General features: G+C 44.8%; 1 protein-coding gene across 2 annotated transcripts in view; it reads left to right on the top strand.

Annotated features, from left to right (window-relative positions):
* The window catches only part of ola1 (Obg-like ATPase 1), a 164,262-nt gene that overhangs the window by 32,484 nt on the left and 106,957 nt on the right, over window positions 1-24,821 (top strand). Inside the window, exon 3 of one of the 2 annotated variants that reach the window (XM_070874704.1) lies at window positions 2,536-2,679. The exons of the other annotated variant lie outside the window; for it this stretch is intronic. Within the exon in view, the coding sequence (XP_070730805.1) occupies window positions 2,536-2,679 (144 nt within the window). The remainder of the gene's footprint in view (window positions 1-2,535; window positions 2,680-24,821) is intronic. 2 annotated transcript variants of the gene reach the window in all.

Genomic DNA, 24,821 nt, shown 5'->3' with positions numbered 1-24,821 from the left:
TTCTGCATTTTAAGTTTGAAAAAATTAAGCTTCAATATCCATATTTAATGTGTTCTTGACTCCCTCCAAAACTTTGCATAAAAACAGTGGCATTTTTTTTTAAATGTGCGTTGGTTGGTTTTTCTTAAATGCCCAAAAGGTTTTTGGGAGTGGTCACATATGCCATCCTAGGAAAAATGTATGTTGGCCAAACTTGCATAAATGTGTAAAACTAGCGCAGACATCTGGTTACGCCCCCCATAACGCAAAAAAAAACGAACCTAAAAAAATCGTAACAAAATGAGTTACACTGGCGCACAAACTTTGGGGAAACTTGGATATTTTAATTTAGGCCACAAAATGCGGTGCACATCAAAAAACGGTGCCGATAACTGGGGAAAATTGAGCCCAATAGCTTTAGTAAACTTAGTGCTCAAAATATCTAACCAATATAAAGCAGCAATCAACAAAGAATGTTGAACTATATCGCCAAAACCAAAGAACATAGGTCAGAGGAAGTCCTGACCATACCTTGAGTTCTGGTGACCAAGTTAAGAGGGCAACATTCAAACACTGGAGATGATGTAGCAAAGAGCCACGAAGCCGATCCAGGTCTTGGAGGTCTCATTTATGAGGAAAGACTGGAGACGTCTGTAAAATTATCTTCGAAGTATACAAGATTATAAATAGTTTCTTAAAAAGTTAACGTAGAAAATTTCTTCAATTTAAACAAGATGGTCACAGGTTTAAACTAGTAAAATGCAAATTTGGGACTGATATCTGGAAGGTCCCATACAGTGATCAACACATCGTCCAACAGAAGTGAATACCCTAGAATCATTTGAGTCATTTTGATGACCTGTCTAGACTCCATCATCTCTAATTTATATTGTGAGCTTGCAGTTGGCAAATCAGTAGCAGAGGGCATAAATTCAGGATTATCATAAGAACAAAAGGGAAAGTTATAAAAACATTTGAGGTTATTAGAACACCATACTTTACCACAAGTGGCTATTCAGGCAAAGGCTATTGTTTAAAAGGAAATTGGACAAGTATTTGTAAAGGAAGAATATTAAATGATATGGGGGAAGGGCAGGGAAATAAAGTTGGTAACTCTGGCTGAAGAGCCAGCAGTGAAACAAATACAGTGGGCTGATTTGCTGTTTCTTGTGTTGTAGTTCCTATAATCTGTGCCAGTGTTCTCACATAAGTAATCCTTATGGTTCCTCTGACTGATTCCATAATTGCTAAAAACTGAGTTGAGATTGCCTAAATTCATATGGTTAAACTTCATTGCCTGGGCAATAACCAGGTGATTGTAGAAACTGCCCAATTTCAATCCATTGATTTTACTGGATTGAAAATCAAGTTGGTATCTTGAACGGATGGCGACACACCCCGCCAGGTTATCCCTCCTTTCCTCGCATGTTCTCCCTTCTTACTCAAAATTTTGGTTCTAACTTTCATTCAGGTCATAGGATGGCTGTTAAAAATTGGATCAATGCATTGGTGTAGCACAAAGTGACTTTTGAGGTGAGTTAAAGTATATTCATCATCATAGGCAGTCCCTCGAAACGAGGATGACTTGCTTCCACGCCAAAAAGGGATGAGTTCACCGATGTTTCAATGAAGGACCTAATGTTCCGGATCCCGAACTACATCTTGAAGGGTGGAAGATGCCTGTGTATGGATCTTTTTAATGTGTGATGGCCGTTGCACATCAGCCACCACATGGGCTTGACAGAGCTTGGTCTTGGTCCAGTGGCGAGGGTTAACCAAGACGAGTGGAGACCAGCTCTGCTGCACAGACTTAGTGCAGACACACATCGCAGTGTGGGCTGGTCCGTGCTGCACCTGGGCTCTCGCCTCTCCTGAGCCCCGATCACATCCCTCTACAAATTCTTGCCGCTCCTGTTGTACCTGCCCGCACTGCAGTCAGCTGTTGTCCTCCTGCAGCAGCACGCGCTGCTCCCTGCAGTGGTATACCGCCGCACGCTGCTCCCTCGAATGGCCCCGGCCTGCTGATGGTCTTGCAGGCTGGGACCGCACTGATTTCCGGGCCGGGCTGCCGCACGCTGCTCCTTTAAAGTATATTACTGGGTCAGTGATTACATTTATTGTGCTTCTAACCTGTACTAAACCTCCCACGGAAGTGCTCATTGCTGACATTGAGGGCAGAAATTAGAAAAACATTACATTTTTCATCTCTTGCACCCCTCACCTTCAGTGCAAAGTAAAGTTCAACTCCCATCTCTCTGCAGATACTCATTTCAGCTGCAGGTTTATGTAACGCTTCACCTCCACTAGTACTATAGTATGTTTTCTATGAATACAGCCTATTCAGAATTGTCTAAAAATATCTTGTAAAATTGCAGACTCTCAAACGTGTTCCAATCTCTTTAGGTATTTGAACTAGTTGGTATTTGTATGCAGGACATTCTGCATTACAAGACATTGATGAGTATCCATTCACAAACACTATTACTTCACTGTATCAAGTAAGTATATTAAAATATTCTCTGCAAAGGTAGTTAACACATTTTTTCTGTGAAACAGGAAATCTACGTTTTTTAACGTTCTAACAAAGAGCCAGGCAGCCGCAGAAAACTTTCCCTTTTGTACTATTGATCCGAATGAAAGCAGAGTGCCAGTTCCAGATGAGCGGTTTAATTTCCTCTGCCAGTACCACAAACCTGCCAGGTATGTTGTTTTATTTTGCACATTAATACTCCTTTGGAAAATTTTCTTTGTTAGGAAGGAGATTTTAGAAAATAACATTTTTATGTTGAAAAAGTAACTCTTCAGATGATCAAGATTTAACAAGTAACTTCTGTGAACATCTAATTAAAAAATACATTCTGGAACTTTTTAATTATTTGTAATATCTTCAGTAACTTGCATACTATTTTATTGAATTGCTATTTTCTTCGGATGTTTTTTGAAAATCTCCTATTGTCCCTGCAGAAACATTGTCCATTGGAACACTAATTTATAGCCACATTTCAAAAAATTTTTTAGCAGATTTTCATCAAGCTTTATGTGAGCCCCATCTCATCAACAGTGTTCATTGTGCTTGGGCAACTTTTTGCATGATCATACAGTTTTAATTTAATGCCTTTGTCAGACTTCACCCGCTCTATCCACCTTCCCCTCATTTCTTCATCTGCACTGTCTGCAGTGCCTGCAGGTTGGTGGTGTGCTTGGGTTGATGCATACCAAAAACTTGAATGATTTTTCAAATTGTAATTTTCAAATTATAGTCCTGAAGTGAATTTTTAAAGTCTTTATTTCCTTTTTCCTTTCTGTTTTCTGCTGTCAATTTTCTCTCCTTTCTTCCCCATTCCTGAGGGGTCTTGGCTCTTCACAATATACTGTTTCATCGGCATTGACCATTCTTTGGTCCATTTTTCAGATATGAGCCTAGACATTGGAGTGTCAGCAGGCTTTATGATTTCTGGCCCATGTGTTTATACTCGTGCTTGTCACAGAAGGCAATTTTTATAGGCAGGTTCATTCAACTATGAAGCTTAACCTTGCACATCTAGTGATTAGATGAAGCATGTCTTGGGGCTAGATTATACTGGAAATTAAAGAAAAAAGAAAGACTTGAAAGGGTGTTAAAAAAACAAGCCTGAAGGCTTTGTGTCTTAATGCAAGGAGTATCTGTAATAAGGTGGCTGAATTAACTGTGCAAATAGATGTTAACATATGATGTGATCAGGATTACGGAGACGTGGCTCCAGGATGATCAGGGCTGGGAACTCAACATCCAGGGGTATTCAACATTCAAGAAGGATAGAATAAAAGGAAAAGGAGGTGGGGTAGCATTGCTGGTTAAAGAGGAGATTAATGCAATCGTTAGGAAGGACATTAGCTTGAATGATGTGGAATCTATATGGGTAGAGCTGCAGAACACCAAAGGGCAAAAACATTAGTGGGAGTTGTGTACAGACCTCCAAACAGTAGTAGTGATGTTGGGGAGGGCATCACACAGGAAATTAGGGGTGCATGCAATAAGGATGCAGCAGTTATAATGGGTGACTTTAATATGCACTAGAACCAAACTGGAAGCAATACATTGGAGGAGGATTTCCTGGAGTGCATAAGGGATGGTTTTCTAGACCAATATGTCGAGGAACCAACTAGGGGGGAGGCCATCTTAGACTGGGTGTTGTGTAATGAGAGAGGATTAATTAGCAATCTCGTTGTGCGAGGCCCCTTGGGGAAGAGTGACCATAATATGGTGGAATTCTGCATTAGGATGGAGAATGAAACAGTTAATTCAGAGACCATGGTCCAGAACTTAAAGAAGGGTAACTTTGAAGGTATGAGGCGTGAATTGGCTAGGATTGATTGGCGAATGATACTTAAAGGGTTGACTGTGGATGGGCAATGGCAGACATTTAGAGACCGCATGGATGAACTACAACAATTGTACATTCCTGTCTGGCGTAAAAATAAAAAAAGCGAAGGGGGCTCAACCGTGGCTATCAAGGGAAATCAGGGATAGTATTAAAGCCAAGGAAGTGGCATACAAATTGGCCAGAAATAGCAGCGAACCCGGAGACTGGGAGAAATTTAGAACTCAGCAGAGGAGGACAAAGGGTTTGATTCGGGCAGGGAAAATGGAGTATGAGAAGAAGCTTGCAGGGAACATGAAGACGGATTGCAAAAGTTTCTCTAGATATGTAAAGAGAAAAAGGTTAGTAAAGACAAACGTAGGTCCCCTGCAGTCAGAATCAGGGGAAGTCATAACGGGGAACAAAGAAATGGCGGACCAATTGAACAAGTACTTTGGTTCGGTATTCACTAAGGAGGACACGAACAACCTTCCGGATATAAAAGGGGTCAGAGGGTCTAGTAAGGAGGAGGAACTGAGGGAAATCCTTATTAGTCGGGAAATTGTGTTGGGGAAATTGATGGGATTGAAGGCCGATAAATCCCCAGGGCCTGATGGACTGCATCCCAGAGTACTTAAGGAGGTGGCCTTGGAAATAGCGGATGCATTGACAGTCATTTTCCAATATTCCAGTGACTCTGGATCAGTTCCTATCGAGTGGACGGTAGCCAATGTAACCCCACTTTTTAAAAAAGGAGGGAGAGAGAAAACAGGGAATTATAGACCGGTCAGCCTGACGTCGGTAGTGGGTAAGATGATGGAATCAATTATTAAGGATGTCATAGCGCAGCGCATTTGGAAAGAGGTGACATGATAGGTTCAAGTCAGCATGGATTTGTGAAAGGGAAATCATGCTTGACAAATCTTCTGGAATTTTTTGAGGATGTTTCCAGTAGAGTGGACAAGGGAGAACCAGTTGATGTGATATATTTGGACTTTCAGAAGGCTTTCGACAAGGTCCCACACAAGAGATTAATGTGCAAAGTTAAAGCACATGGGATTGGGGGTAGTGTGCTGACATGGATTGAGAAATGGTTGTCAGACAGGAAGCAAAGAGTAGGAGTAAATGGGTACTTTTCAGAATGGCAGGCGGTGACTAGTGGGGTACCGCAAGATCCTGTGCTGGGGCCCCAGCTGTTTACACTGTACATTAATGATTTAGACGAGGGGATTAAATGTAGTATCTCCAAATTTGCAGATAACACTAAGTTGGGTGGCAGTGTGAGCTGCGAGGAGGATGCTATGAGGCTGCAGAGCGACTTGGATAGGTTAGGTGAGTGGGCAAATGCATGGCAGATGAAGTATAATGTGGATAAATGTGAGGTTATCCACTTTGGTGGTAAAAACAGAGACTATTATCTGAATAGTGACAGATTAGGAAAAGGGGAGGTGCAACGAGATCTGGGTGTCATGGTGCATCAGTCATTGAAGGTTGGCATGCAGGTACAGCAGGCGGTTAAGAAAGAAAATGGCATGTTGGCCTTCATAGCGAGGGGATTTGAGTACAGGGGCAGGGAGGTGTTGCTACAGTTGTACAGGGCCACACCTGGAATATTGTGTACAGTTTTGGTCTCCTAACCTGAGGAAGGACATTCTTGCTATTGAGGGAGTGCAGCGAAGGTTCACCAGACTGATTCCCGGGATGGCGGGACTGACATATCAAGAAAGACTGGATCAACTGGGCTTGCATTCACTGGAGTTCAGAAGAATGAGAGGGGATCTCATAGAAACGTTTAAAATTCTGATGGGTTTAGACAGGTTAGATGCAGGAAGCCTGTTCCCAATGTTGGGGAAGTCCAGAACCAGGGGTCACAATCTAAGGATAAGGGGTAAGCCATTTAGGACTGAGATGAGGATAAACTTCTTCACCCAGAGAGTGGTGAACCTGTGGAATTCTCTACCACAGAATGTTGTTGAGGCCAATTCACTAAATATATTCAAAAAGGAGTTAGATGTAGTCCTTATTACTAGGGGGATCAAGGGGTATGGCGAGAAAGCAGGAATGGGGTACTGAAGTTGCATGTTCAGCCATGAACTCATTGAATGGCGGTGCAGGCTACTCCTGCACCTATTTGCTATGTTTCTATGTTTATATAGCACCTTTCATGACCACCGGACGTCTCAGTGTTTTACAGCCAATTAAGTACTTTTGGAGTGTAGACACTGTTGTAATGTGGGAAAAACGGCAGCCAATTTGCGCACAGAAAGCTCCCACAAACAACAATTTGATAATGATCAGATAATCTGTTTTTGTTACGTTGACGGAGGGATAAATATTGGCTAGGACACTGGGGATAACTCCTCTGCTCTTCTAAATAGGGATCTTTTACGTGCACCTGAGAGCAGACGGGGCCTCGGTTTAATGTCTCATCCGAAAGACGGCACCTCCGACAGTGCAGCCCTCCCTCAGCACTGCACTAGAGTGCCAGCCTAGATTAATGTGCTCAGTAAATTATATGGGATACGCATTGTATTCGAATAGGAGCAAAAATGCCATGTTGGGCAATATATTTGAGGTGTAATAAATAATGGACCAGAAGTTATGGTTGGAGGCTTCCCGAGGGCGGGTGCCTCCGATCTAAATTTTTTTAACGCAAATACCTTGTGGTCCCGGAGGAATGAGCACTTCTGCTCCGAGACCTAGATGCACAGCCCAGCGCAAAGGCCCATGCATCCCAGGAGTGTACGGGCATCCTGGGATCACTGGGGCCTGGACCACCAATGAAAATGAAGTAATCTCATTGATAGTAATGGGGAGTTCCGTTTGTACAGAGCTCCCATTACTATCAGTGAACATACCCCCCAAAACACAAACAATACATAAATTTTAAAAAACTCATATTTAAAATGAATTGAAATTGAATTAAATTAAATGATTTTTTTTGATTTTTTGTTAAAATATATTTTAATAGGATTTTTAAATATATAAATTAGTGATAAAATTAAATTTTTCTATCTTTTAAAAAAAAAACGCTGGTAAAAACAGTCCTTGCACCTACTTTTACCAGGTGTAAGAGTTTTAACGACATGAGTTGGGCAAAGAAATTTTGACTGATGGCAAGTGCCGGGTTTAGGCGCATGCTTTTCGCGCACCTAAACCCAGAACTTGCAGTGCCTCTTTGGGTGCGTCCGCACATTGTACGCACCCCGGAGGAGGCTGCAATTTACGGCCAACTGAGTTGTTCGAGATCATGACACTTAATCAAACACCTTGTCATGAGATAAAATAATACAGTCCTTTACTCTCTTTTAGACTTTTTTTTGAGACCAGAATAGGTATTTTAAGATTCTTAGTCCTTTTCTGTAGTTCTTTTAGAAACATAGAAACATAGGAAATAAGTGCAGGAGTAGGCCATTCGGCCCTTTGAGCCTGCACCGCCATTCAATGAGTTCATGGCTGAACATGTAACTTCAGTACCCCATTCCTGCTTTCTTGCCATACCCCTTGATCCCCCCAGTAGTAAGGACGACGGCCCCAAGTTTCCACATGATTTGCTCCTGATTTTTAGGAGCAACTGGTGGAGAACGGAGTATCTTAGAAATCGGAATTCTCCACATTTAAGTTTTCTGCAGTTCTAGTCAGGTAGAACAGTTTCACTTTTGAACAGAATTTTTTTTTCAAAAGGGGGCGTGTCCGGCCACTGATGCCTGATTTGAAAGTTTCCACAGTGAAAACGTACTCCAAACTAACTTAGAATGGAGCAAGTGAAGATTTTTGTAGGCTTGAAAAAACCTTGTCTACACATTAAAAAATCAGGCGCAGGTTACAAATTAGGCGTCCAGAACGAGGGGTGGGGGGGGGGGGGAAGGGAAGTCATTACATTCTACAATAAATCCTTAGTTATACTTCTACAAATATTATACAAATAAATCCAACTTGAATAAAAATTTATAAGCAAAGAAAAGATTAAATAAACCATGTTCCTACCTGTGTGAAAGTGCTTCAGGCAGCCGTTCCCGACGGGCCCGACCGATGGCAGGGGGGAGGGAGGCAGTGAGAAGGCTGCAGGAAGCCTCAGAAGTTCAGGCAGCCGTTCCCGACGGCAGGGGGAGAAAGCTGCAAGAAGCCTCAGTGCTGACCATGGAAGGGCAATGTGGTTTTATTAAAAAATGTTAAACATTGAACAGCTACAAAGAATTTGAATAGTATCAAACAAGTGCATGTGTCCCGTTTATCACAGTCTCTCTTTAATTACAGAATGCACTCCCTCACCCTCACACACAGAAATATCAAGAAAATTAAAATACAAGCCTTTGCAAGGGTTCAATGAACAAATTTTCACTTTTTCTGCAGCACTTTTTAAAATGGCCGAGTGCCAATGTTTCCTTCAGACTGCGTGTGCACGAACGCTCCAACGCGCACGCGCAGGGTTGCCGGCACGAAAAAAACTCATTTAAATGGTATCCGCCCCCTCCTACTTACAAAATCGGCGCGAGTGGTAGGCTCCGCCCCCTGGGCGCCGCGCCAAGCAGACATCGAGCTGCAAAGCGCTCGAGAATAGCGCGTTTTTTTTCAGGCGGCGTTTTCGGCGCGAAAAACGGCGCCCAGCTCGGAGGGGCGCCTGTGTTGCCGCGTGTGGAAACTTGGGGCCTACATCTAACTCCTTTTTGAATATATTTAGTGAATTGGCCTCAACAACCTTCTGTGGTAGAGTGTTCCACAGGTTCACCACTCTCTGGGTGAAGCAGTTTCTCCTCATCTCAGTACTAAATGGCTTACCCCTTATCCTTAGATTGTGACCCCTGGTTCTGGACTTCCCCAACATTGGGAACATTTTTCCTGCATCTAACCTGTCTAAACCCGTCAGAATTTTAAACGTTTCTATGAGATCCCCTCTCATTCTTCTGAACTCCAGTGAATACAAGCCCAGTTGATCCAGTCTTGATAGGTCAGTCCCGCCATCCCGGGAATCAGTCTGGTGAACCTTCGCTGCACTCCCTCAATAGCAAGAATGTCCTTCCTCAGGTTAGGAGACCAAAACTGTACACAATACTCCAGGTGTGGCCTCACCAAGGCCCTGTAGAACTGTAGCAACACCTCCCTGCCCCTGTACTCAAATCCCCTTGCTATGAAGGCCAACATGCCATTTGCTTTCTTAACTGTTTGCTGTACCTGCATGCCAACCTTCAATGACTGATGTACCATGACACCCAGGTCTCGTTGCACCTCCCCTTTTCCTAATCTGTCACCATTCAGATAATAGTCTGTCTCTCTGTTTTTACCACCAAAGTGGATAACCTCACATTTTTCCACATTATACTTCATCTGCCATGCATTTGCCCACTCACCTAACCTATCCAAGTCACTCTGCAGCCTCATAGCTTCCTCCTCACAGCTCACACTGCCACCCAACTTGGTGTCATCCGCAAATTTGGAGATACTACATTTAATCCCCTCGTCTAAATCATTAATGTACAATGTAAACAGCTGGGGCCCCAGCACAGAACCTTGCGGTACCCCACTAGTCACTGCCTGCCATTCTGAAAAGTACCCATTTACTCCTACTCTTTGCTTCCTGTCTGACAACCAGTACTCAATTCACGTCAGCACACTACCCCCAATCCCACGTGCTTTAACTTTGCACATTAATCTCTTGTGTGGGACCTTGTCGAAAGCCTTCTGAAAGTCCAAATACACCACATCAACTGGTTCTCCCTTGTCCACTCTACTGGAAACATCCTCAAAAAATTCCAGAAGATTTGTCAAGCATGATTTCCCTTTCATAAATCCATGCTGACTTGGAGCTATCATGTCACCTCTTTCCAAATGCGCTGCTATGACATCCTTAATAATTGATTGCATAATTTTACCCACTACTGAGGTTAGGCTGACCGGTCTATAATTCCATGTTTTCTCTCTCCCTCCTTTTTTAAAAAGTTGGGTTACATTGGCTACCCTCCACTCCATAGGAACTGATCCAGAGTCTATGGAATTTTGGAAAATGACTGTCAATGCATCCGCTATTTCGAAGGCCACCTCCTTAACTACTCTGGGATGCAGACCATCAGGCCCTGGGGATTTATTGGCCTTCAATCCCATCAATTTCCCCAACGCAATTTCCCGACTGATAAGGATTTCCCTCAGTTCCTCCTTCGTACCAGACCCTCTGACCCCTTTTATATCCGTAAGGTTGTTTGTGTCGTCCTCAATGAATACCGAGCCAAAGTACTTGTTCAATTGGTCTGCCATTTCTTTGTTTCCCGTTATGACTTCCCCTAATTCTGACTGCAGAGGACCTACGTTTGTCTTTACTAACCTTTTTCTCTTTACATATCTATAGAAGCTTTTGCAGTCCGTCTTGATGTTCCCTGCAAGCTTCCTCTCGTACTCTATTTTCCCTGCCCTAATCAAACCCTTTGTCCTCCTTTGCTGAGTTCTAAATTTCTCCCAGTCCCCGGGTTCGCTGCTATTTCTGGCCAATTTGTATGCCACTTCCTTGGCTTTAATACTATCCCTGATTTCCCTTGATAGCCACGGTTGGGCCACCTTCTCTTTTTTATTTTTACGCCAGACAGGGATGTACCATTGTTGTAGTTCATCCATGCGGTCTCTAAATGTCTGCCATTGCCCATCCACTGTCTACCCCTTAAGTATCATTCGCCAGTTCACGCCTCATACCTTCAAAGTTACTCTTCTTTAAGTTCTGGACCATGGTCTCTGAATTAACTGTTTCATTCTCCGTCCTAATGTAGAACTCCACCATATATTGGTCACTCTTCCCCAAGGGGCCTCGCACAAAGAGATTGCTAATTAATCCCCTCTCATTACACAACATCCAGTCTAAGATGGTCTTCCCCCCTAATTGGTTCCTCGACATATTGGTCTAGAAAACCATCCCTTATGTACTCCAGGAAATCCTCCACCGTATTGCTTCTAGTTTGGTTAGCACCATCTAGATGCATATTAAAGTCACCCATAATAACTGCTGCACCTTTATTGCATGCAACCCTAATTTCCTGTTTGGTGCCCTCCCCAACATCACTACTACTGTTAGGAGGTCTGTACACAACTCCCACTAATGTTTTTTGCCCTTTGGTGTTCTGCAGCTCTACCCATATAGATTCCACATCATCCAAGCTAATGTCCTTCCTAACTATTGCATTAATTTCCTCTTTAACCAGCAATGCTACCCCACCTCCTTTTCCTTTTTATTCTAATCTTCCTGAATGTTGAATACCCTTGGATGTTGAGTTCCCAGCCATGATCATCCTGGAGCCACGTCTATAATCCCAATCACATCATATCTGTTAACATCTATTTGCACAATTAATTCATCCACCTTATTACGGATACTCCTTGCATTAAGACACAAAGCCTTCAGGCTTGTTTTTTTAACACCCTTTGTCCTTTTAGAATTATGATGTAGTGTGGCCCTTTTTGTTTCTTGCCTTTGTTTACTCGGCCTTCCACTATTGCTTTTTACCTTTTCTACCATCTGTTTCTGACTCCATATTACTTTGCCCTATCTCGCTGCATAGGTTCCCATCCCCCTGCCATATTAGTTTAAACACTCTCTTGTCTTTAAAAACCTGTAACATGGGCACTTCAAACTCCATGTAATTCTATCTCTGTGACTCGGATGTGTGGTACAAATAAGTGAACTAAACAACTGGCCAACTGCTGATATTTATTACAACTTAACAGACCTCCTGAGCACAAAGCTTTCACACTCGTTTCAAGGACACGATGGAGTATCTTGACTCTAACATCATTTGAACCACAACAGCTCATACCTATTCCAGATCATGCCTACACAGGAACTGCTAAATGCTGGTGACAATGAAATACAGGGCTCTTAACTGATTAATTACCAGATCAAACCTCTGGTCTCTTTTCCAACAGACAACTTGACCCCCTTAGCTGGTGGTCTCTTGAGTAAAGGAGCTTTCACTTTGACCCCTATTCAAGATGGCTCCTTGGCTGGCAGCTCCTTAATTGAACTCTTCTCCTTTGCAACTCTACTCGTGGCATCCAAGCCATCCTTTGTCCAACCCCCTAGCCAAAGCTCCTCTCTTTCAATGCTTAAGATCCACTGACTCTAATAGTGGCTGATTTTAACCCAGACTACAAGTTCAAAGTTACCTGTGTAGAGTACACCACATTCCCCGACCTTGCTTATTCTTTGTTTGCACTGTGTTCTCTCACGGCTGGATCTCTGCTCACATTTGACTTCCTGAACTCTTGTATTCCTCTACCATCACCACTAGGCTGCTGTACTTGACTACACTGCAAGACTTGATTGCTTCTGAATGTAGTTCAATGCACTACTAGTTTTTCAGTTTTATTTTGATGCTGCGAGGAGTAATTCACTTTCTCTTGGGCTGAAGTACATTTTTTTGCTGACTTCTGGACCTTGTCGTGACCTCCAGTGTCACCAGCACATTCTACGGAGATTCTATTCTCTGCTGCCTTGTCTCTATTCTAGTATCTGCCTTCTCCTGTGTCCTCCGTTTTCTACCCCTCTGCAGGGACGTTTTCACTTTTTATGCTGAGTAGCTGTGATCTGTTTCTGTTGGTTCCCATTCCGTGGCATTGCTGCCAAATTAGCTTTGGGGGGAAATAGAGTATGAGAGGAAGCTTGCCGGGAACATAAAAATTGACTGGAGAAGCTTCTATAGATATGTGAAGAGAAAAAGATTAATGAAGACAAACGTAGGTCCCTTGCAGTAAGATTCAGGTGAATTTATAATGAGGAACAAAGAAATGGCAGACCAGTTGAACAAATACTTTGGTTCTGTCTTCATGAAGGAAGACACAAATAACCTTCCGGAAATACTAATGGACCGAGGGTCTAGTGAGGAGGAACTGAAGGAAATTGTGTTAGGGAAATTGATTGGATTGAAGGCCGATAAATCCCCGGGGCCTGATAGTCTGCATCCCAGAGTACTTAAGGAAGTGGCCTGAGAAATAGTGGATGGATTGGTGATCATTTTCCAACAGTCTATCGACTCTGGATCAGTTCATATGAACTGGAGGGTAGCTAATGTAACACTACTTTTTAAAAAAGGAGGGAGAGAGAAAAAGGATAATTTATAGACTGGTTAGCCTGACATCAATAGTGGGGAAAATGTTGGAATCAATTCTTAATGATGAAATAGCGCATTTGGAAAGCAGTGACGGGATCGGTCCAAGTCAGCATGGATTTATGAAAGGGAAATCCTGCTTGACAAATCTTGTAGAATTTTTTGAGGATGTAACTAGTAGAGTGGACAAGGGAGAACCAGTGGATGTGGTGTATTTGGATTTTGAAAAGGCTTTTGACAATGTCCCACACAAGAGATTAATGTGCAAAAGTAAAGCACGTGGTATTGGGGGCAATGTACTGACTTGGATAGAGAATTGGTTGGCAGACAGGAAGCGGAGAGTCGGGATAAACTGGTCCTTTTCAGAACAGCAGGCAGTGACTATTGGGGTGCCGCAGGGCTCAGTGCTGGGAAATTCCAAGGAGCAAAAGTGCAGATCCACCTAATTCCGGGGGCGCGACCCATCCATCACAAGGCGAGAGCAGTACCGTACGTGATGAAAGGGTGGAGATCGAGCTACACTGGCTGCAAAGAGTGGGCATCATTTCACCGATCGAGTTCAGCGAGTGGGCCAGTCCTATTGTCCCAGTCCTCAAGGGAGACAGCATCATCAAAATCTGTGGCGATTACAAAGTAACTATCAATTGTTTTTCCCTGCAGGACCAATACCCACTACCAAAGGCCAACGATCTCTTTGCAACGCTGGCGGGAGGAAATAGCAGCGCATTTGGAAAGCAGTGACAGGATTGATCCAAGTCAGCATGGATTTATGAAAGGGAAATCATGCTTGACAAATCTTCTGGAATTTTTTGAGGATGTAACTAGTAGAGTGGACAAGGGAGAACCAGTGAATGTGGTATATTTGGACTTTCTTAAGGCTTTTGACAAGGTCCCACACAAGAGACTGGTGTGCAAAATTAAAGCGCATGGTATTGGGGGTAATGTACTGACGTGGATAGAGAACTGGTTGGCAGACAGGAAGCAGAAAGTCAGGATAAACTGGTCTTTTTCAGAATGGCAGGCAGTGACTAGTGGGGTGTCACAGGGCTCAGTGTTGGGACCCCAGCTATTTACAATATACATTAATTTGGATGAAGGAATTGAGTGTAATATCTCCAAGTTTGCAGATGACACTAAACTGGGTGGTGGTGTGAGCTGTGAGGAGGACGCTAAAAGACTGCAGGGTGACTTGGACAGGTTAGGTGAGTGGGCAAATGCATGGCAGATGCAGTATAATGTAGATAAATGTGAGGTTATCCACTTTGGTGGAAAAAACACGAAGGCAGATTATTATCTAAATGGTGGCAGATTAGGAAAAGGGGAGGTGCAACGAGACCTGGGTGTCATGGTACATCAGTCATTGAAAGTTGTCATGCAGGTACAGCAGGTGGTGAAGAAGGTAAATAGTAGGTTGGCCTTCATAGCTAGGGGATTTGAGTACAGGAACAGGGAGGTCTTACTGCAGTTGTACAGGGCCTTAGTGAGGCCTCACCTGGAGTATTGTGTACAGTTTTGGTCTCCTAACCTGAGGAAGGACATTCTTGCTATTGAGGGAGTGCAGCGAAGGTTCACCAGACTGATTGCCGGAATGGCTGGACTGACATGAGGAAAGACTGGATCGACTGGGCATGTATTCACTGGAGTTTAGAAGGATGAGAGGGGGTCTCATAGAAACGTATAAAATTCTGACGGGACTGGACAGGTTAGATGCAGGAAGAATGTTCCCGATGTTTGGAAAGTCCACAACCAGGGTACATAGTCTAAGGATAAGGGGTAAGCCATTTAGGACTGAGATAAGGAGAAACTTCTTTACACAGAGAGTTGTTCACCTGTGGAATTCCCTACCGCAGAGAGTTGTTGATGCCAATTCATTGGCTATATTCAAGAGGGAGTTAGATATGGCCCTTACAGCTAAAGGGGTATGGAGAGAAAGCAGGAAAGTGGTACTGAGGTGAATGATCAGCCATGATCTTATTGAATCGTGGTGCAGGCGAAGAGCTGAATGGCCTACTCCTGCACCTATTTTCTATGTTACCCAAGAACGGGCCTGCATAGTCTACGTGTACCCTAGACCACGGTTTGGAGGACCAAGACCATAAACTTAGCGGCGCCTCCCTGGATACATTGCTTAACTGCGAGCACGTATTACATCTGTGAATGCTAGACTCTAAGTCCGCAGCGATACCGGACCACCACAGGTGGGATCTGGCTATCGCTTTCATCATTACGATGCCTGTGTGGGTACTGTGGAGGTCATTGATGAAGGTGTGTCTGCCCTGCTTGGGGACCACTATTCGATTGCCCCACGGAAGGCAGTCTGCCTGTTTTGACATTCCATCCTTGCGCTGCTGGAACGGCTTTATCTCTTCCTGCATTTCCACTGGGACACTGGACCAGCTCCCGTGAAGCACACAGCTTTTGACTAGAGAAAATAAGGGGTCCTGGCTTGTCCAGGTTTTGATCTGCCGGGCAGTGACGGGTGATTTCTCACTCTCAAATGCTTCCATAACCATGGCTAGATCTGCGGGTTGCGCCATTTCCACCCCCGTGGTGGGCAATGGCAGCCTACTGAGAGCATCGGCGCAGTTTTCTGTGCCTGGCCGGTGGCAGATGGCTTAGTTGTATGCGGACAACGTGAGCGCCCATCTCTGGATGCGGGCCGATGCGTTGGTATTTATCCCTTTACTCTCGGAAAACAGGGATATAAGTGGCCTGTGGTCAGTTTCCAATTCGAATTTTCGCCCAAACAGGAATTGATGCATTTTCTTTACCCCATAGACACATGCTAACGCTTTTTTTTCAATCGTGTTGTAGGCTCTCTCAGCCTTCGACAGACTCCTGCATGCATAAGCAACTGGTTGCAGTACCCCAAAATCATTAGCTTGTTGCAATACACACCCGACGCCATATGACGATGCATCACATGCTAGTACCAAAAGCTTACATGGATCATGCAACAAGCAATTTGTTTGAGCATAACAATTTCCACGCTTTTACAAAGGCATTTTCTTGGCTTTTGCCCCAAACCTATTCGCCCCCTTTTCGTAGTAAGACATGTGGTTCTAGCAGTGTGCTGAGACCCGGTAAGAAGTTATCAAAGTAGTTCAAGAGTCCCAGAAACGACCGCAACTCCGTCACGTTCTGTGGCTTCGGTGCGTTCTCAGTTGCCTCTGTCTTCGCGTTGGTGGGCCTGATGCCGTCCGCTGCAATCCTCCTTCCCAAGAATTCCACTTCAGGCACCAGGAAAACGCACTTCGAGCGTTTTAACCTGAGCCCCATGCGGTTGAGTCGACTAAGAACCTCCTCCAGATTCTGCACGTGCTCGACTGTGTTCCAACTTGTGACCAAGACATCGTCCAGGAAGACCACAGTGTGCGGGACCGACTTCAGTAAACTTTCCATGTTTCTCTGGGCTATCGCCGCTGCTGATCGGATTCCAAACTGGCATCTGTTATAAACAAAGACATTTGTGCATGTTGATGCAGATGAGGGCTTTTGATGATTCCTCCAGTTCCTGTGTCATGTAGGCTGAAGTCAGATCCAGCTTCGTGAACATAGAAACATAGAAAATAGTTGCAGGAGGAGGCCATTCGGCCCTTCGAGCCTGCACCACCATGCAATAAGATCATGGCTGATCCTTCACCTCAGTACCCCTTTTCTGCTTTCTCTCCATACCCCTTGATCCCTTTCGCCGTAAGGGCCATATCTAACTCCCTCTTGAATATATCCAATGAACTGGCATCAACAACTCTCTGCGGTAGGGAATTCCACAGGTTAACAACTCTCTGTAAAGAAGTTTCTCCTTATCTCAGATCTAAATGGCCTACCCCTTATCCTTAGACTGTCCCCTGGTTCTGGATTTCCCCAACATCGGAAACATTCTTTATGCATCTAACCTGTCCAGTCCCGTCAGAATTTTATAGGTTTCTATGAGATTCTCTCTCATCCTTCTAAACTCCAGTGAATACAGACCCAGTCGATCCAGTCACTCCTCGTATGTCAGTCCAGCCATTCCGGGAATAAGTCTGGTGAACCTGCGCTTCACTCCCTCAATAGCAAGAACATCGTTCCTCAGATTAGGAGACCAAAACTGAACACTATTCCAGGTGAGGCCTCACCAAGGCCCTGTACAACTACAGTAAGACCTCCCTGCTCCTATACTCAGATCCCCTAGCTATGAAGGCCAACAAACCATTTGCCGCCTTCACCGCCTGCTGTACCTGCATGTCAACTTTCAATGACTACTGAACCATGACACCCAGGTCTCATTGCACCTCTCCTATTCCTAATCTGCCGCCATCCAGATAATATTCTGCCTTTGTGTTTTTGCCCCCAAAATGGATAACCTCACATTTATCCACATTATACTGCATCTGTCATTCATTTGCCCACTCACCTAACCTGTCCAAGTCACCCTGCAGCCTCTAAGCGTCCTCCTCACAGCTCGCACCGCCACCCAGTTTAGTGTCATCTGCAAACTTGGAGATATTACACTCAATTCCTTCATCTAAATCATTAATGTATATTGTAAATAGCTGGGGTCCCAGCACTGAGCCCTGTGACACCCCACTAGTCACTGCCTGCCATTCTGAAAAAGACCAGTTTATCCTGACTTTCTGCTTCCTGTCTGCCAACCCGTTCTCTATCCACATCAGTACATTACCCCCAATACCATGCGCTTTCATTTTGCATACAAGTCTCTTGTGTGGGACCTTGTCAAAAGCCTTAAAGTCCAAATGCACCACATTCACTGGTTCTCCCTTGTCCACTCTAGTAGTTAAATCCTCAAAAAATTCCAGAAGATTTGTCAAGCATGATTTCCCTTTCATAAATCCATGCTGACTTGGATCAATCCTGTCACTGCTTTCCAAATGCGCTGCTATTTCCTCCCGCCAGCATTGCAAAGAGATCGTTGGCCTTTGGTAGTGGGTATTGGTCCTGCAGGGAAAAACGATTGATAGTTACTTTGTAATCGCCACAGATTCTGATGATGCTGTCTCCCTTGAGGACTGGGACAATAGGACTGGCCTACTCGCTGAACTCGATCGGTGAAATGATGCCCACTCTTTGCAGCCAGTGCAGCTCGATCTCCACCCTTTCATCATGTATTGTACTGCTCTCGCCTTGTGATGGATGGGTCGCGCCCCGGAATTAGGTGGATCTGCACTTTTGCTCGTTGGAATTTCCCAATGCCTGGTTCGAACAACGAATGAAATTTGTTTAATACCTGGGCATACGAAGTGTCATCAGCGGGCGATAGCGCTCGGACGTCGTCCCAGTTCCAGCGTATCTTTCCCAGCCAGCTCCTGCCGAGTAGCATGGGACCATCGCCCGGTACCACCCAGAGTGGTTGCTTCTGCACCGCTCCATTGTAGGAGACCTTTACGATAGCACTGCCAATTACAGGAATCAGTTTAGTGTAAGTTCTTAGTTTTGTGTGAACTGGAGTTAAGACTGGCCTTGAGGCCTTGTTGCACCACAATCTTCGAAAATCTTTTTGCCCATGATGGACTGGCTCGCCCCTGTGTCCAGCTCCATTGACATTGGGAGTCCATTTAGTTCAACATTCAGCATTATCGGGGGGCAATTCGTGGTGAATATGTGCACCCCAAGTACCTCTGCCTCCTCTATCTGAGGCTCTGGTTTGTCGTGATCCTCTGTGGATCTGTCCCGCTGCAACATGGTGGTTTGCAGGTTTAACAGGCTTTGCAGCTTGCCTGCACATACGTTGGAGGTGTCCCATTATCCCACAGCCCTTGCAAATGTACCCTTTAAATCGGCATGAATGGAAACGATGATCACCCCCGCAGTGCCAACAAGGTGTTAATGGCCTTGCATTCATCACCCTTGATGGTGGACTCTGAGTCATCTGCGGATGTGCAGCTGCAGGTATGTGTGACCTGCCCTGTACATTACGATTGGAAAACAACATCACTTTGTTCACAGTACTTGTAGCAGCACTTTTGTGCTGAGAGATTTGCTTTGTATTGTAACTGGTGGCAATGAACGCCTGGGCTATCGCTATGGCCTTACTCAAGGTTGGGGTTTCTATAGTCAAAAGTTTGCGAAGTATGGTTTTGTGGCCAATGGCAAGTACGAAAAAGTCTCTGAGCATGTGCTCCAAATGTCCTTCAAATTTGTAATGTCCTTCAAGGCGTCTTAGCTCGGTGACATAACTCGCCACTTCCTGGCCTTCAGACCTTTTTGTAGGTGTAGAACCGGTACCTCTCCATCAGAACGCTTTCCTTTGGGTTCAAATGCTCTCGGACCGGTGTGCACAAGTCATCATACAATTTCTCTCTGGTTTTCGCTGGAGTGAGCAGATTCTTCATGAGGCCGTACGTTGGTGCCCCACAGACGGTGAGGAGGATCGCCCTTCATTTGGCAGCACTCTCTTCCCCATCTAGCTCATTGGCCACGAAGTATTGGCCGAGTCGCTCCACAAAAGTTTCCCAATCATCTCCCTCTGAAAATTTCTCCAGGATGCCCCACTGTTCGCTGCATCCTTGGGTTCGCTATCTGTATCTCGTCGCCAGTTGTTGTGTATGGAGAAAGAGTCAGACTGAACACTGAGCTCAAAGTGAAGTGTGACCTTCGTCTTTTATTGTTGGTCTCCAGAGTGCCACTCCAACCTGTGAAGCCTCCATAATTACCTGTGCTCCCAAGGGATTATGGGATCCTTTGGGACTCCAGGGGATGAACCCTCTGGTGGCTGTACAGAGTAAATACAAGTCCATATATATAACTGGGTCAAAATAGGGTTGCTGTAGATTCAAATTCTCAGGATGCCATTTTAAAGTCTGTTGGTCTGTGATCACCTTGTATCGATAAAACTGTAAATTACCACACTCCACAATTAGAGATCGATTAGAACAATAAGATCCAACCTCCAGACACATAAATATGTGTCATTAGTAATAACAAAACAGTTACAAGGACGCACATTATGTACACACAATCGGCCAAATCCCATAACTACAATTATAGACTTGTTCAACCGCCGAACCTCGACATTGCATGAGCGAGATCGTTCTATACAAGATGTTAAATTACTATTGCCCTGATGGGTTTTATCGCACACGTTCTTGTTGTCAAACCTTCGACAAAATCTCAAATCAATTTCAGAGTAGATCTGACTGGCTTCGTTATATAGGCATACATCAGGCTCTCAGTAGCTCTCAATGTGACAGTCACTCAGATAACCAAAATTTATGATGGGAAATGCAACTTGCTGGGTACCATTACGTCGATACAGGGCCACAAATATACAACCATCAAACTGACAATCTCCCAAGTGAGCCTTAACCCATTCAAGCCCTAATGGTCCCAGGGCCGGCCAATTCCGATGGAATAAAGCTCGCACAATATTCCTTACTAATTCATTCAGACTCAATTGCACATTTTGGCAAAGGTTAGCCCACGATACCTCATTTAATCCCTGTAGTGTTCCCCAATTCCCCATTGCCATCAGGGCTAAGTGGGTATTCTGGTTAAAATTAATTGAGGCATTAGTTAGAACCTTCCAGTCCTCTGTCAGCAGGATCTCATGTGCCCATCCCTTTGTTTCAGCCTGGGTCATTGCCAGCAGTTTATTCCTAAGGACCTCGACATCCATTGAATTTAATAACCCCGTCCCGACCCCAGTCGATCCCAAGATAGTGTCAAACAATTCCCTTTTTTGTTTGTGCCAAGAGGTGAATCACGTCTTCTGAAAAGACACCTCATTTTTAATATAATAGAGCACTCTGGGTACAACTGAGCAATCGTGGTAGAATTGGGGAAAAATTTATAAGTGGTCATTCTTAACTGAGCATCTAGAATAACGCGGATTGGGCGATTAAGCTTTACCTGCAGAGGACCAGCTGGCTGCCACACAGCTTGATCACTCATCCTAAGATTATTATTCGCCCAATCGATCCGATACATTGTGGGAATGTGCTCAATGTCAGTTGGCTGCTGCCCAACCAGGATCATGTGCCGTTTGCAATTGATACTGTGATAGTGTTGGACGTCATGCTTACATACACCTGCCCCTTTTCCCAAAAGGCCCCGTGCCGCGCTAAACCAAGAATCTGATTATACACAATACAATTTACCATGGTGCAATGTCCAATCTGTCCCATTTTGAGTTCCAGCTGGACCAAGCTGACACACTCAGACCAGCTCCATGTTACATTTACGGGACATCCCAGGAAGACATTAAGTGTCAGGTTGCTTGCCGAGATATTTCATCTGTCCGGAGGGGTAGTGCACTTGTAACACAAAAGTCCAGGCATTGGCCACAGCCCTAACCACCAATTCAGACACCGTATCATACTACTTGATCCTGAAAGGGTAAACATATAACAGCAAAAACGCATAACCCAACATTATCTGCCTCCCTGCTTCATTCGCAACCTTAATCCGCGCGTGCTCCCCCGTTTTTCCAAAAAGCTTGAGTTGCGTTGCATGTTTCCAAACAAATGCAGTTCCCATCTGGATCAGATACACAGAGGAACTCAATTTATCAATTGCTCTGTAGGGCCCATTCCAATCTCCCTTGGGGAATTTTTGCCTCTTCCTATCTTTTATCACCATAACCTGATCACCGACCTGATAGGCACGAAGGTCAGTCTTTTGATCAGATTCCTTTTTCATGCAAGCTGCTTGCTCAGCATCAATGTGTCCTGCCAAGGCATTAACCAAATGTAGGTGCCTCTGGAGCGAGGTTACCCACTCCTCCGTCGCGAGGGTGGCTGTCAAGCTCGGGTCCATGGGTACAAACAGGTTCTCCCACATTGGCATGGATCGGCCAAACAAGGCCTCGTATGGTGATAACCCAATCATTTGATTCACCCGTGACCTCACTTGCATGAGTACGAATGGCAAAAGATTAACCCAGTCTCCCCCAGCATGATCACATACTTTGGATAACTCAGCTTTAAGTGTGTGATTCATGCGTTCCACCTGCCCACTGGCCTGGGGATGATATGGAATATGAAATTGCTGTGGGATTCCCAGGAATTCGTTAAATTCTTTGAACACTTCCCCGACAAAGGCTGGCCATTGTCCGAGTCAATCACCTGCGGCAATCTCCACCGCGCAAAGATTTCCTGCACTAATACCCGAGCAGTTGTGGCACTAGTCTGGTTGGCCATAGGAAATGCCTCCACCCACCAAGTGAATGCGTCCACCACAACTAACAGAAACCTTTTCTTTCGAACTTCAGGGTGAGGTCCGACAAAATTGATCTGAATACGTTCCCACGGGCCCCTGCGAGCTTGCCGCAATAGCGCCCCCCCCTTGATTTGTAGCGTGCGGGATCTTGCTGTATATAAGTTAAACAAAGCTGTCTGTGTGCAGCTAGATTGCGTTTTAATCCTGGCCAGGCGAATTTCATTAACCGTGAAACTGCCTCCTCTACTTTCGGGTGTTCTCCAACTAGTGAGCAATGTATCCATGACATGAGAAGTCTCCTAATAGATTCAGGAACCAACCACATCCACTGACCCTTCTCTACTGCTACCATAACCATATCATGCATGACCTGTGTTTTCTTACCCCATCGGGTCCCTGAGTCCTCAAACAGAGGCACTATCTCTGGATCACAGTGCTACATATCCCCCAACCGATATACTGTGCTGCTGCTGCAGACATTCCCCTGGTTTGCACGATTAAAGTTGATGCCACTTTATTCCAGGCCGTTGACGTTTCTTTTGACCATATTGAACCCTCGATAGCCACTGTTTTGGCTTTCTTATTAACCGCCACATTCCCTGATGACAGAATGGGGCCCCTATTCTGTTTATTTATGTAGCCATTTGGATTTTCCCACCGTTGCTAACGGCTGTATCATGTAAAACTTTCCATAACTGTTTATGCTTAATCTCTGACCCATCGGTTGCCATAAAGCCGTTGTGAGCCCACCACTCTAAAGTGAATAGAGCCCTCTTAAATACGTAATCCGAATCTACAACAACTGTAATATCTTGGTTCTTGTCGAAGGCCTCGATCACCAAGTGTGCCAGGGCCATTAGTTCTGCAGCCTGCATGCCCCCATTTTTAACTCTGAATCCAAACTCTTTCTGGACCTGGCCCTGTGTAATAAGAGCGCCTGCAAACCGTGTGTGACGGCTACCATCCTGAAAAGAACTAGCATCTAAAAACCAGGCGTTTCTGCTTCGACTGCACAACCTCCACAAACACTGGATGTGCTGCAGGAGTGAGCTCTTCACATTCATGCACTTCTCCTGTTATAAGAAGGCCCATAACCTCTGTGCGAGGCTCTTTTAGCTGTTCAAACATGACATTAGCAGACAGGAGAGTACACATCCATGACAGAATCCGTATGTTGGACACAGTACTCAAATGAATTTTACCATCTCTCATTAACTGTAGAGGATCGTGGTGGGAGCGTAAAATGACGGATTGATCTCCAGTCAGGTATTTTATTTTGCCAATACTCCAATGACTAGCGCAGTCTTTTCACAAGGGCCGAATTTGATTTCCGGGCTCTGCAATACCCCGCTCAAGTAGGCAACCGGATGCTCCTGAGATCCCACAGCCTGCACAACAACAGCTGCGATTGTCAGATCAGAAGCCATGGGGTAAATTATAAAAGGCTTGTGCATGTCTGAGACAATCAGTGTTGATGCATTGCTGAGCAGCTGTTTCAGACCTGTTACAGCAGCAGTATGCTCTTCCGTCCACTCAAAAGAGGAGCTGCGCAACAACTGTTGGAGCGGCTCAACAATTCGTGCATAGTCGGGCACAAACTCTCTGCAAAACCCCGTGAGTCCCAAGAAGGACTGCACTGCCTTATGGTCGGTGGGGAGAGGTAATTTTAACAGTTGGTTCACTCTGTCTTGCGCAATGGACTTCCCCTCGATCCCCAATTGAATGCCCAGATATATAACCCGTGGTTTGCACAGTTGGGCTTTACTGGGATTACACACAAAACCTTCCTCTGACACTGTTTGGAGTACATACCAGACCTCAGTCTTCTGTTGTTCCACAGACGGAGGCTGGATCAATATGTCATCCACATACTGAATGATTCGATCCCTAAAGGGAATCCGGTCTAAAACACCTTTTACCGCCTCGTGAAAGATCACAGGCTTGTCACAGTACCCCTGTGGCAAGACATTCCAGCAGTACTGCACTCCAGCCATGGTAAAGGCAGTGCGATACTGACTGTCTGGATGTAAGGGGAGGGACCAGAAGCCGTTGGCGATGTCCAGAACCGTGAACCATTTTGATTCTGGATCCAAACGCGCCATCATTTCAAGGAAAGTTGCAACAACTGATGCTACCTGCTTAGAGACTTTGTTTAGTTCCCAATAATCCACAGTGAAACTCCACCTCCCATCAGGCTTTTGAACAGGCCATATGGGCGATTAACATGGGGAGCTACAAGTTCGAATCAAGCCTTCATCTAACA

The sequence above is a fragment of the Pristiophorus japonicus genome, chromosome 3 (assembly GCF_044704955.1).
Source record: "Pristiophorus japonicus isolate sPriJap1 chromosome 3, sPriJap1.hap1, whole genome shotgun sequence".
Taxonomy (NCBI): domain Eukaryota; kingdom Metazoa; phylum Chordata; class Chondrichthyes; family Pristiophoridae; genus Pristiophorus; species Pristiophorus japonicus.
This window is presented reverse-complemented; position numbering and strand designations above follow the sequence as displayed.